This window comes from Opisthocomus hoazin, chromosome 6 (genome assembly GCF_030867145.1).
Source record: "Opisthocomus hoazin isolate bOpiHoa1 chromosome 6, bOpiHoa1.hap1, whole genome shotgun sequence".
NCBI lineage: Eukaryota > Metazoa > Chordata > Aves > Opisthocomiformes > Opisthocomidae > Opisthocomus > Opisthocomus hoazin.
Window position 1 is genome coordinate 28,852,859 of NC_134419.1, and position 13,996 is coordinate 28,866,854.

Consider the following 13,996-nt stretch of genomic DNA (forward strand, 5'->3'; position numbering starts at 1 on the left):
TTTTCATTTGTGTTAACTATATGAAATTCTGCCACTCTGCCCTGCAGTTCCTCAGCTTAGCTGAGTGAGTCTTTAGTGAAGGAAACAGAGGGATGAAGGAGAACTATGAAAACATTCCTTACTGTACCAAAGGCTTTTTTCCTTTTTCTCAAATGCTGTTGAACAGCTGGTTTGCAGCATCTGTTTTTGGGGGAAGGGGCGTTTGGAAGTGGTCAGCCATGTTAGAGTCAAGAGAGCTGCACCCCTGAAAACCAGTCTGGTTCATTACCATCCACTGCCAATAAACTGGTTCCAGTTGCTTCCACTCCAGAAAGGCTTCTAGTTGCATCGTTTCAGACTCCAGAAGCTGTAACAACTAGAGGAAAGGAGAAAAAGGAAAGAAAATCAGGTAACGTTGGTCACTTGGAAACTAAATGGAATGTGTGTTTGGTCTGAAGTACAAAAAGAGTGTCACTGTTACATAGGACAACACTGGGTTACTTTACAAGAACATTATAAAACCAACTGCAGAAACGTGATGTGAAACAATTTTCCCAGCATCACTGATTTATTTCTGACCCCGAATGTACAAACAAAGCCTTTTATATACATAAATGTGAGTTTCCATACTGTTTTGAAGGATCAAAGAGCCATAATTCTGATATATTAAGGCCTAGATGCATGCCCATCTTCAAATCTACGCTTCTTGACTCCCAGAATAAGCTATATTTCTCCAAGAGTAGTTTTTTCATCTACCCATTCACTCATATCTATCAAGGCTGTAAGGCCTAAACACCTTCTTCCCTTCCAGGCCACGTACAGCCTTCTCTCAGCTAAAACTTACACGCTTGGTCTTTGACTGGGTCTCCTCATATTCAGTAGTAACGACCCTAACTGCGACATACTGGTACCTTCACCAGTCCAAAGCATCTCCTTCCCATGGTGCTCCCATACCCATAGAAAGCTCAGAACTCCAGTATCTCCAGTCCTCTCTGCCTCCTCCCCCAAAACCCTTCATCCCTTATTCAGGTCACTCCAGCTGAGACAATCTCTGATGCTCCAAAATAGTATGGAAGAACTCCCTCTAAAAATGTTATGTATTTTATAAATTGTCTGATCTGCTGCATGAAGAATCCCTCCCTTAACCTCTCTCCTGCAAGTGCCCCTCAGGTAATGTTCTAGCTATATGAATAATAATTTTTTCATAAATATATACATAAGACACATGTATGCACACACGTATATGGAGAAAGAGACATTCCAAGATTAAATATTTATGCATCAGTAAAACAAAAGTTCTTGGAAAGAATGACAGATGAACAAATTAGGCATAAATCAGAGCTTACGAGCTTTAACAATTTCAGTACTGGCCATATATTTGAAATTAACAATTTTAACACTAATCTGATGCCAAAGGCAAATTTTAAGATGACACATAAACAGTATATGGTCTCAAAGAGAATAAGGACCAGATCAGCACCAGTTTAACCCACCTAATACAGACAACTACCTTCTGCTACCTTTGTTTGGTTTAGTTACTTATTACATAACATAAAATCTAAGTAACTGCAAAGCATGAGTTGACTTTGCAATTTTATTCTGCAGATGTAACTTGAAGATAAAGAAATCTAAGAAAGGAACACACTTGGCAAGAGTAACTGTGGGAAATTATGAGCAGTTTGCTCTAAAACACTGCTGGATCCAAAGCACAATTATTTCACATTTGTTCGCACAACTGACACTTGGCATTACACTTAATGACTCTGCTAGTTTCAAGCTCAGCTGATATATGAAAGGTGGAAGAATGGGTTTCTGTCTCCTTTTTTCTTTCCTCCGTTTTTTCATAGGTATATCTACAGCACAAAAGGCTTACATTACGGGATCTGATGCTGGCAATAAAACCCAGCCAAAAAGTTGATTAAATATTCAGGCAACAGCTAAGTTACTTGACTTTAAAGTAGCTTTGTAATGTTCATGAGCGGCGTGCGATTGCAGTATGAACACGTCTTGTGACAGCTCAAGAGGGCTGAAGGTTGGAATGGGGAGCTTTTCATTTTAAGCCTCAAAAAAAAAAAAAAAACAACTTAGTAAAAACCTAGTCATCATCTTTAGTTTAAGTCTCACCAGAGGAGCTCCTGAATATTAAAAAAGCCCATATGCCACTTGCTTTCACACCACAACCGAAAAGATATGGTTCTGAAACTTTACCAAACCTATAAATGATCTCTTGGAGTTACTGACCTTAACAACAATCAAAGGTTTCTGAGTAGTCTCCTAATCCCAAGCCTTTCAGGATCTTTTGCATCCGGGGCAGGGGGCTGGGGAGGTGTGTGTAGTTTTTTTTAAAAAAAACACAAAAAACAAAAACCAAAAAAACCTGCTCCATTAGTTATGCAAAACTTGAACAGCTCATTTGAAAACGTTCATCTGACTCATCTACTTATGGCGTTCTCACCTTTCACTAAGGTATTACCACCCTCAGAAATATCAGGCCAGCAACTGTCTGCTAGATTGTTTCAGCCATAAATCACTAACGGGATGACTACACCGCTCATCCTAGGAGGACAGTTTTCAGCCTAGCTGGAGCACACTATGACAGCCTTAGGCAGCCTGCAGTAGCCAACATTTGAGTTTCTGCCCTGAGGGACTGAAGGCACTGTTTCTGGATGCCAATATCCTCTTCCATGCAAGACTGACGTTACTGCAGCACGGAAAATTAAGCAGAACACAATAAAAACGAATACAAATATCCTTGAGATACCTTAGTAAAAACCACAAAAACAAATAAACCTTCCAGGCGGGGACAGGACAAGGGATGGTATGCCTGCATGCCATGAATTTGGTCACAAGGAGTCTCCACGTGACCCCGCAGTGAACGGCTTTCGCTCAGACATACCTGCACTCAGCAAATTAACAGCTATCCGTATCAGGCAGCTTCTTTCCTCCAATCTCATCCTTTACTCAAGTTTCTCATGGGCTTTTATTCTTCTTCAACTAAACTATGTGTTTTGTGACTTTGCGGTGAATGGCATCCGCTTTCCTAGGTCACTCACAGTCACACCACAGCTGGTATTTCAGCTGTATTTGCAATTGTGGAAACCAAAGCCCAACTTGTATCTCTGCATCTTCCCCAAATACAGTACCTTTTCTTCTTCATTTAGTACCAACAACAGTTCATAGAGATGCCTTTATATGCAATGAGCACTTCCACTTCTGCTGCTGCATAAATCTCTCAAAACATAAGACAAATTCATAAGCTGCAACTACAGCTGCCTGCTCATTTTTTTTGACCTAAAGACCCAGATGTTGTCATGCCTCCTAATGAAATTTAAAGAGTAACATCTGCAGAAGAGCATTAATTTTGTCTCATGAACAAAGTGAAGCAGCAAGTCAAAAATATGCCTCACGTGGATATCTAAGTGATGCTTAGGAAGAACGTTTGAAAACTGTCTTTCCCCCCCACACAAAATTAAGACAATGAAATCCATCTCCTTCATTCTTCTGGAGGAAGTTATTGCTCTAAAATACTTACATTGAGAGAAAAAAAGTAATGACAAACTCAAATCACTAATCTCTGCAGAGAAGTAATTCCATAATGAATGCTGGGAGCAAACACTTCGCAGTAACAACTTCTCTAAACCATTGTAAAGAAACCATCACTGGCGCAAATGACTTGCAAGCAACAGTTTTGCTACAGAGGCTAAACTGTGCTTAACTGAGCTGCCTCAGACCAGGCTGCCAGGAACCCTCACACTGACGCAGAAGAACGCAAACTCTGTAAAGAACAAGCCTTGCTTCCTCTGCACATGGCTCTGATCTCCAATGCCAAACATCTCGCATCCAAGGGACCTCAGCAAACTTGGGAACTTCAGCTGCACAAGTCCTAGGTGACATCATCTAGGTGGTTTTGGATACTCAGAGACCAAAGTTGAGTCCTCTTTGGTATCCACAAATCTAACTCACACCAAAATCGTTATTTGAGCATATTTGTAATTACTTTTTCTGTTGAGATATTAATCTTTTCCATATTATTTACTAGCATATTGCTAAATTCATTGCTGCCTGTAGACTGTTACAGAAATCAATACTTAAAAATTTGCAGCATAATGCATCCTTTTCATAGTCTTAGTTCCAGAGGGCTCCCCGCATTCAATCTCTGATGCCCACAGATCATAATTCAGTTACCATACCACCAGCAAAAGTATTTTTTAATCAAAAATTGCTCTGCCTAAATATTCAGAAAATCATCCTATTGTTAGACAGACAAAAAATGGTCAAAATACTGTTGATTCATCACCCATTCACGTATGACTGTAGACAGAAAACTTGCACTGGACCCCAGATCACTGCAAACCTCACTCCAAATGCCAACATCAAGTATGGCTCAAGGCTTGAGACAGGGTTGGACAGGGCTGGCTTAGTATGAAAGCTTATATCGGGAAAGTATCAAGAGACTATTTCATACTTTTATTTGTTTAATAGGAAATGGTTTTATTCAGTTTGAATTCTGGCAATCTGAATATTAGTTCTGAATATCTGAGAATGGCAGGAGAGAAGAAAAGCAGAGAAATCCCTTACAAAAAACGCAAAGAAAGGGGTAAACGAAAAAAAGTTACACAATTTACATCACCAGAAGTATATTATCACTGGGATTAAGGCTTTATAGATGTAACCAAGCACCAGGTAAAAGAAACAAATTACAACACAGCTCCATCTCTGCTACCAACACAAAACTCCCCTACCAAAAAAGCCAAGCAAGCAAACCTTGACAAATGAGAGACTCTCAGAAGGCAGGCTATTAGGTGGATGATGTTTGGTTTAAAGGCCAAACTGCACATTAGCAGGGCTAAGTTTTGGGACCCCTCCACAAAAAAGCAGAAAAAATCTTGATATCATAAACACCTCAGGCTGGGACAAAAACCCAACATTGTGGGTGGACACACTCAGTGCTCCAAGATTCAGGTCCACACTGTGATTTCTTCAGAAGCAAAGCTGGTTTAAGACATTCCCATATATCCCTTGAAGGCTGAAGAAAAAATAAATAGGCCTGAAAAATAGAAAGTCACACTGGTGTAGTGTGAAATACAAGCAGCTGAATAGCAAAAACCAGCAGACCAATAAGCAGCCTCTAGCCACAAGGCAAATGCAGCTCTACTCAATTTCTCGGCCTGTGAAATATCACTGAGGGTTGAGACAGAGCAGGAGAAACACTGCAGCCCAACCATCACAAGGCAGGTGGATCAGAAAGGCTTCTGGGTGACAAAAGTGGATAAGAACTTCTCCCACTGCCAGCTACGGACCCCATAGGGACCTTGACTGAAACACTAACAGGGATGGGGAAAGGCCCTCTGCGGCCCTGTGGTACCTGGAAGCAGGTATTTCTGTGCCTGCTGAGCATCATATCTCTTTTGGAATTGTAAGGGTATTATTTATTTGTGGTGCAGACTGTAAGGGAAAAACAGGACTTGGATCTTTTGCAGAAGTCAAAACACATAAAATACAAAACACAGTAGCTCTGGGTGGAGGAGTGTAATTTCAGATGCTGGGATGTGTGCAAAACCTCCAACACTGAAAACAAAGTATGTGACTTTTGCACTCCCCGACACCAGTTTTACACCACTGCAGCTCAAACTTCAGTTGAGCTACCTCTCAGGTTTACATTGCTGAGAGCAGGGAATCAAACCACTAGTTAAAAACCTCAGTGACAAAGATCATCATTATAAAACATAATTGCTATTTGTGGAGGGATTTAGAAAACAGCTGTTTAAAATGAAACTGAAAGAAAACGGAATTTCAAGCAATCAAATTAAGGCATTTGGCACATAAAAATTGTATTACAGCTTTCACATTGATAGTCAATGAACTAGGATGTACTAACAACGACATCCATTTGCAGAGGAACAGGTCAATGAACGGACCACTCGGCATTCTTCCCTGTGGAAATGGCACATATTAAAACAGGAAAAAAAAGATCAGGAAAAAGATGACCGAAGTGTGAGTTTTGTACTCTAATAGCCAAGATCAAGATGTATAAGAATGGAAAAGGTACACATCATCTTCCCCAAAGGTACCACTGATTTTGGGTGCCTACCTTGGCATACCTGAAGAGTCAAATTTTCAGGCAGTCCTATGTACCTTTAGCTGAATGTATGCTCAGTTAAAGCACATCCAGCGGGTACCAAAAATCACGATTTACTTTAGAGAAACCTCAGCCAGAGGATTTCAAAGGAAAGCACCAAATTGTATCACAGTACTGCCTGACAGCTGTTTATACTGTACTGCCAACCAGAACCCCCATGTAGCTGATGTCAAAAAAAGGCCATTATTCATCCGCTTTTATTCAGACTGTTTCTGTACACAGAACAAAGCATTACCCATACTCAGGGTTCTTTTCTCTCCTCCCTCCCCCCCATATACGTGACAATTTTCCTATATTTTTAACAGACCACAAAAACGCATGTAGAAATCAACAGGAATGAGCCATTTCTAATTTGCTTTTTAAACTCATCTGAATTCAGAATTGATGCTACACTTCTGAACAGTTCCAATAATCCTGGCTTCTGCATGTTTCCACACTGGATGTTACCACACCATGAAGCAGTGCTAGTCATAGGAGAAGCATTTCCTTTCCTTTGTGTGTGCGTTTGTTATGACTACTAACTTCAGCAGGGGAACTAACCCTTCAGGTTTTACCCTCCCCCCTTTATTATCCCATCCATCCTTGCCACCAGCTTATTATATCCACCTACTACGTCCTTCCTTGACATCCTTATCCTGCATTTGGCAGTGAACAGACAAAAACACTATCCTTATACAACGCCAAAGAAACACCTTTTTTTAAAAAAAAAAAAGCAACCAAAAAACAACCAACACCCTGTACTGCAAACATCTACTAAGCCAAGGGACTGGCTTTTCTCCTTCCCTTGAGCTTTAGCACCTTCTCTTCAAAAGAAAGGGCTAAGCAGCACAAGTTGTGCACAAGTGATGTATTAAACTCCTGCGGGGGCTTTTCCGCAGGGGTTCATCTGTTCTCAGCTGAGTACACCACAGGCTGCCAGTCCCAAAGGCCACGTCAGGCTCCCACATCTCTTTTTCCTTCCCTGTCTGCTCCCGGCAAGAACAGGGGCTCGGAGGCTCAAATGAGGTGTCTTCCCACAGGTGCTTGCCAGTTCCCTGCCACCTTCTTTGCCTATGGCCTGTAAGGATGGGATGAGCAGTGACATGCAGAGCTTGCCCAGTTCTGCTTCAAGGGCCGACTCGTCAGGGACGGAGCTGCACAGCTTCACCCGCGCTCCCAGGGCACCATCAGATGTACATCACGACTAGGACTGGCTCGTACAGCACCCACAGCAACAGAAACCCAACCTCCAAGCACTAACAAATAGAAATGTTCAATGAAATTTAGCTCTCACCCAAAGACAGAAAAGGAAGCATACAGAAGAATGGCTCCCGTCATTGGAGACCCAACAGCACACAGAACTACCACAGATGTTCGTGTCAGTTAATTAATTTAAAAAGTTATCTGATATGCGGATTAGTCTAAGCTTTCCGGCTTGATATGAATGCAGTTTCTCGCAGCCTAGCTCTTTTTGAGAAGCCATCATAGCCTATGATGCATGCAGGTATTTTCACACATTTTGAAATATGCATTATCAACTAGAGAAAGTACTAATTTAAAGTCTGCTACAGTCTCCCTTATGTCAACTCATTTCTCTTGCTAGTCTCTTAACACAGTCCTCTAAATTAAGCGACAAATATATTTAAAAAGAACCACAAATCCAAAACCACTTGCAAAGCATGAGTAACAGCTTATTTCATTACTCTATTACCCTGGCTATTTAAAAAACAAAAAATACCTGCCAGTAGAGCTCAGTTAACATTATGAGTCAATTGCACACAAAGTTTAATTTTACCAGGCTACAAAAAAAGCTCTACCAGTCTCCTCCCAATGTGAGCTGCATTCTCACCTCCAAAAAGCAGAGTTCAGTTCTGCTTTCCAGCAGCAGTCCAGTTGTGACCAAAGCCATTGCAATATATCAATTTAACTGTAGTTTGCTTCTTTAACTAGCATGAGGCTGGAGAATGCAGTGGTCCTGTTTTGCTTGACTTTCTGGATGGTTTAAGTGTCTTTTTGATGCAACAGTGGATGCAGGACAACAGAGTTCCCAGCGAGGGATCCCAAGATCATCATAGCTCTGGGGCTCTTCAGGATTAGCCTCCACCAATAGCCGTATTTTGGCACAAGAGAAGAGTGACAAGCCTGAAGTCTCTTTTCTATTAGAAGCTGACAACTGATCTCTCTCTTGGATGAAAACCACAACAGTAAAGACTCCGCAAGCAAAGATGCTCTCTAGTGGCTACTGTTAGCTTCAAGGCACAACTCAAGAAATGGGTTACGAGTCTTCAGGCTCCTCACCTTAATGTTTTTCTCCTGAGATTTAATTTCTTCCTTCAGGGCCGAATACTCCAGTTAAGATCCACTAGGCTGGACCAATGAGACCCTTTCAGATTCCATCACCAAAGAACGGCAGCACGTAAGCAACTCTCACTCTGAGGTCTCCTACCGAAGAAGGCTAAGAGGCAGCACGACCAGGGTATTTTGATATGAATGTGGAGACAAGACGCACCTCTCATACCACACATGTCCCTGCATATCAGACTCAGCTGACCCAGCTGATAAATGGGAATGTCATCATTCAGTTGTCAGACACCAGATACGACGCCAGTACAACCATTTCCATAGCACTGTCTGGGATGACAGAGCCTGCCTGCCCTCCCCATGCTGGCCTAAAGCATCGCCTGAGCTGGGGCAGCTTGCTCCCACCACTGGGTTTGTTAACACTTCCATGAAAAAAACATTATCCAATGTCAACTGATGACAAAGCACCTCAGCCTTATCTCTCCAGCTCATTAATTCCAGCTGCATTGTCTCAGATGGAATTATATTATAGCCTGTTACTGTCATTGTCACTGTCACAGCATTCAAATTATGTTAAGTACGGTATAAAACAAGCAAAAGTACAAAAGCAGCAGTGAAACTTGGTATCATCCTATCAGTTTTTCTGTCACTGGTAATCACAAGCAAGTGTTCGTATCAGTCAGGTCACATACTGCAATTCCTACTTCAATGCAGTACGTATCCACTGCATTTCAGAGGTACCTTCCTTTCTTATGGTGTAGGAGACTAAGATATTGCTGTTACATAGTCCAGCAATTTATGGAGTCCGTGATGAACCACTGCATCGTTTTTCAAGGACCAAGAACTCTATATGCTTGGTCAATAAAATGTACTAAGCAATAATTCATCCCAAAAAAATGGTGATGGCAACTGCAGAACTGCAGCTCTATTAACTCCTTTTTTTTTTTGTATGGATAAGTTTAGCTGAAAAGCAATATTGGCAACAAATCGCAGCCCAGGGAAATTTTCACATCAAGGTAATAACGCCACGAGGTAGAATGATTTGCTTTAGTGTGGCCATATAATGCTGCCGGTTCTTCCAATGGGACACTAACTGCAGCCGAAGGCCACCTTGCTCAAAAAATATCTAAAGAAATATTTTAGCACTAAAACTGTCTAGAATAATAAAAAAAAAATAAAGCATCCTTCCCAAGAAGGGACACTGGGAAAGTGAAAGCAGGTACAGAGTTCAACAACTAAATGATTCACAGCTTGGTGACAAGCTAGTGCGTTGTCAACTGAAGAAGCTGGTCTTGTGCTAACACTGCCAGCTGCCAAGCAGAACCACGCAGGTGGGAAGGGACCTCTGGAGGTCTCTCATCCAACCTCCTGCCGAAAGCAAGGTACTCCGGGCTTTGTCCAGCAAATACTGAGTATCAGCAATGCAGATGTCATCCCTTCTCCAGGATCTGGTTCCACAGTTTGACCACTCTCGTGGCAATTTTTTCCCCTTATATCTGGCCAGAATTTCTCCTGTTCTAACTTGTCTTTGTTGCCCCTTCTCCTGTCCCAGTGCACCTCTGACAAGAGCCTGGCCCGTGCTCCAGCCCTGGCCACCTCAGCAGCCTTACTGGGCTTGCTCATGCATGCCACTGCCCTCATGCTGGGAAGCCCAAACGGGATGCCTAGCACCGAGTCCCACGGGACAGGATCTGTCCCTTCACACCGCCAGCTGCACTCCCGCTCTCACAGTGGGGACACGGTCAGCCCTTGCTGCTGGGATGCACCACTGGCTCCTGGGCAACTTGTTGTCCCTGTGGACCCCCACGAGTCAGTCTGCGTTCTTTTGCAAAGCTGCTTACTCAGCAGTCAGCTCCCAGCCTGTACCATTGCACGGGGTTATTCCAGCCCAGACGCAGGCCTTTGCACAAGCCTTTACTGAGCTTCCTGGGTCTCCTCTCAGCTCCTTTCTCCAGCCCACCTTGGTCCCCCTGAACGGGGGATGCTCCCTCCGGTGCATTCACTACTATGCCCAGTTTGGTAGCGTCCACACATTTGCTGGTGATGTGCTCCATTCCATCACTCAAGCCATGAGTATGATGTTAAACAGTACTGGCCTAAAAGCTGATCCCAGAGGGACTCCACTAACAACCAGACACCAATTTGAGTTCAGTAGCCCAAACCATTTTCCGTTCACGTTATCACACACTTCTCCAGCCCACCTCTAACCTCCTTGGCTATAAGGATTTTTCTGTAGTGATACATAAACACAGGCACATTCTCTGTCCCTATCTGCCTTTCTCGGAGCTCTTTAATTACACGTCTCTGCCTCCTTCCGGGATGGGACACTCCACGCTGCTTTGAAAGGGAACCACCAGCAAGATCTGAGGGGAGTGCAGAGGTGGAAAGTGCCCGTCCCAGAGCAGGCAGGACGGAACCAGTCGCTAACAGCAGGCACCAGATGAGTAGAAAACCATCTGACAGCACAGTTGCAGAGAAGGAGAAACAGAAGAGATTGTTTTGATCGTATTCATTCTTTGAGATTTAAAGCAGTTTAGCTTCTGCAGAGGCTTCTTTCTTTCTTTCTACAGCATGACGAAGAGTCACTCCATATGTTTCTAGCCTCTCCAACCTCCCCAAATTAACTCTTCCACGGGTACCCATTCACCCCTTTCCTGTCATCAACCCCAAACTTCCACCCTGACCTGCAGCTGCTTCCCGGCTCTGGATAGTCCCTGTCCATCTCCCTGTCCAAGCTCCACTGCTTCTGGAGGGGAGTACAACTTCTCACAGCAACACAATGGGGACAACCAGGGAAGTTAGGAGAGGAATTCCTTACCCAAAACAACTGGTCCACTGTCTGCCCCAACCACACAAAGCATCCAAAGGCAAGTCATTTATATTTAACTTTTTTTTCAAAGCCATCCCTTCTAAAATTGTCTTAAATCTGCCTCAGAACTATCAATATACGTTATCATGCACAATTTGATTGCTCTTGCTACTACAGGGCCCAGCTGGCCAGAGCCTTTCACTTTCTTAAGAAAGATCAGGACCTCTGCTACAAGTAGACTCGGTCTAAAAGCAGCTTTGAAGGCATTTGACCTCTGTAATTCTTCCTGATTTTACACGGATGACAAGGGTTGCATCTGCTCTGCCTCATTATTGCAAATGAGTACCTGATCCATTGTTTCCAATGGGTTTTAATAACTACTATAGCAAACCATGTTTTATGTGATAAATGTCAGCAAATGAACTGAAAACCAATTGCCTACGGTATTTCAGAAGGAAAATGATATGGCAGCCTACTCCCTCCTTCTGTAGAGTGAATCATTAAAAAAAAAGGCAGGAGTAAAATTCTTTGTTCCTGCCACGTAGCACAGGGTGGGCAGCACATGCTGTCACTGACAGCTTCTTTGCTTTCTTAGAGCTTATTCTTTCCTTGCAATGAAATGCAAGAAGGAACAATGATACCTGAGTCACGCAGAGGTTTTTGATTTCATTTTTAAATTGTTTTCTCAGTAGCCATTCTCCTACTCTACAGGAAATACGTAACAACCACCAAATCACCCCATTTGTAAGGAGTATCCACTGCTGCTCCAGTAATTGTGAGGAGGGGTTCCCATGTACATAGCCGGAAGAAACGACATACAACAGCTTTTTCCAATTTCAACAACCTTCAAGGTACCAAGCTTCAAACCAACAGAGCCTTCTCCCAGAAAAACAACAATAAGTAGTAAACATCCTGGATTTCAAAGGTGATCTAGGCAGTACCACTAAGAGGACCAAAATGCTTTAATGTACTGTGCTGAACATCCTCATGCACAAGGAAAACATGGGTTTCCCAATACAGCTCATCCTCCCCGCAGGCTCTGAAACTCTGCCCAACCCCGTGCAGCAGATTTCACTGTGCACAGCATCGCGGCGGACACTCTGCTCCTGACATTACACCAACAAACGATCAAACTAGAGATATGCAGAGAGAAAAAACGAAAACTTTCAGCCAACATAACCCATGGGGGTTTAAAGCCAGTTCCTGCTCCATCGTCAGCTTACTGATATCAGGGCACCAAGGGGAAAGCAGTAATCTAGGACAGGGCAGGACTCTCAGACAGGGCTGGAAAGCCAGCTCAGACCAGTCGAGTATCACTGACACGCTCCTGACCCTGCTCACCACACAGCAGCACAGAGGCTATATTTCATTGGAGCCTGCAGGTGACCTTCATATTAAATCCATCCTTACAGCCTCCACTCTTTCTCATTTCAACAACCACCATCAAAAAAATTGAGTACTCTGGATCATTCAGCTCCCTTGAGCCTTCTTGTGTGAGCCTCCAGGCCTCCTGCATTTAGGTGCTGGAGCCCCATATATAATTCAATACGTTATCAGATCTGCTCTCCTTTGCAATATTAATATGTCAGCTCCCATGTTAGCTCTCACCAACCTGACTACCACGCATGTAAAATGTCTAAAGTAACTGTGGCTGGAACAACACAAAACACTAATTCAACAGGGGAAAAAAAAGCCTTGGCTTTAACTGACAGTGTTGTTCAGAGCACATGGCAGTAAGCATGTTCTACACTTTTAATGCACAATCCAGCAAGATAACTGCTAAGGCTGGAAACTGAAGCATTCAAATTTAAAAAGTGCCAGATTTCAAGCTGCCTAAACAACACTATTTTCACCATCCCAATGTGTATAAGGTCTAGAATTACGTGACCAAAGTATTTCCCTTCATAATCTGTCTCACCAATGGCACAGAATGGCTGGTGCTCATTCCACAAGCTATTCCTTTTGCTTTAATTGTGTTATTATTCTGTCTATTCTTCAGAGGGAAGTTGTGGACTTACTTGCCATACATCATTCAAATCCCATTCTGAAGACAGAATTTTTATCTTCCACATAAACAAGTTATCTTTCCTAATGACCCATGTGAGATAAGATGATAGTATTATTGTCGTTTTACAAATAAGAAATGAAAGCAAAGAGATGAAAGTAAAACGCTTCCATTTCTTTTGGATGCCTTCACTGAGACTTCCGAGACCCGATTTTCACAGAATTTAAAAATTACTACAAAGCACTTCATGGATACACCTACCCAGCACAACACAACAACTTGCAGAGATGCTTTAGGTAGTTTTCATTGCATTAGTTCCTGAGCCAACGCAGCCATGGCACACCGCCTCGGCTGATTATCTCTAGAGGAAGAACCCAGGTGCCTGGCCCGGGCTGCATTAACACACCCCGCTCTACTGGCTCTAGAATCCAGACTAATGCTTCAGCAGGGCAGTGTGCTGCAAGGGCCTACCACACTGTCTGGGGTTAAATCTGACATTACTAGATGATGCTGCCTGCACTGCTGAAACTGTGGAGGGGCTCCAAGGAGAGGTCCCACCAAGTTCAGCAGCAGCTAGGAACACTTGGCATTTCCGGAAATCGGATCTCTGCGCATCAGATTGGGCACAGAAAAAATGTGAACGTCCCACCGGCAGCCCACCATGGGAAGTCCAGTTTAAGTAACTTGCCATGGAGAACTTGAGAACCCAAAGGCACAGAAGTCTGGCAGCTCTCCAAGACAAAGCACTACCGCCTCAGCTATTAAGGCTTCTTCCCTCTTCCAA

The 13,996-nt window shown here is 43.1% G+C and overlaps 1 protein-coding gene across 1 annotated transcript in view; it reads right to left on the bottom strand.

Moving 5' to 3' along the window:
* The window catches only part of TEDC1 (tubulin epsilon and delta complex 1), a 74,967-nt gene that overhangs the window by 24,720 nt on the left and 36,251 nt on the right, over window positions 1–13,996 (bottom strand). Inside the window, exon 6 of the mRNA XM_075422374.1 lies at window positions 269–355. Within this exon, the coding sequence (XP_075278489.1) occupies window positions 269–355 (87 nt within the window). The remainder of the gene's footprint in view (window positions 1–268; window positions 356–13,996) is intronic.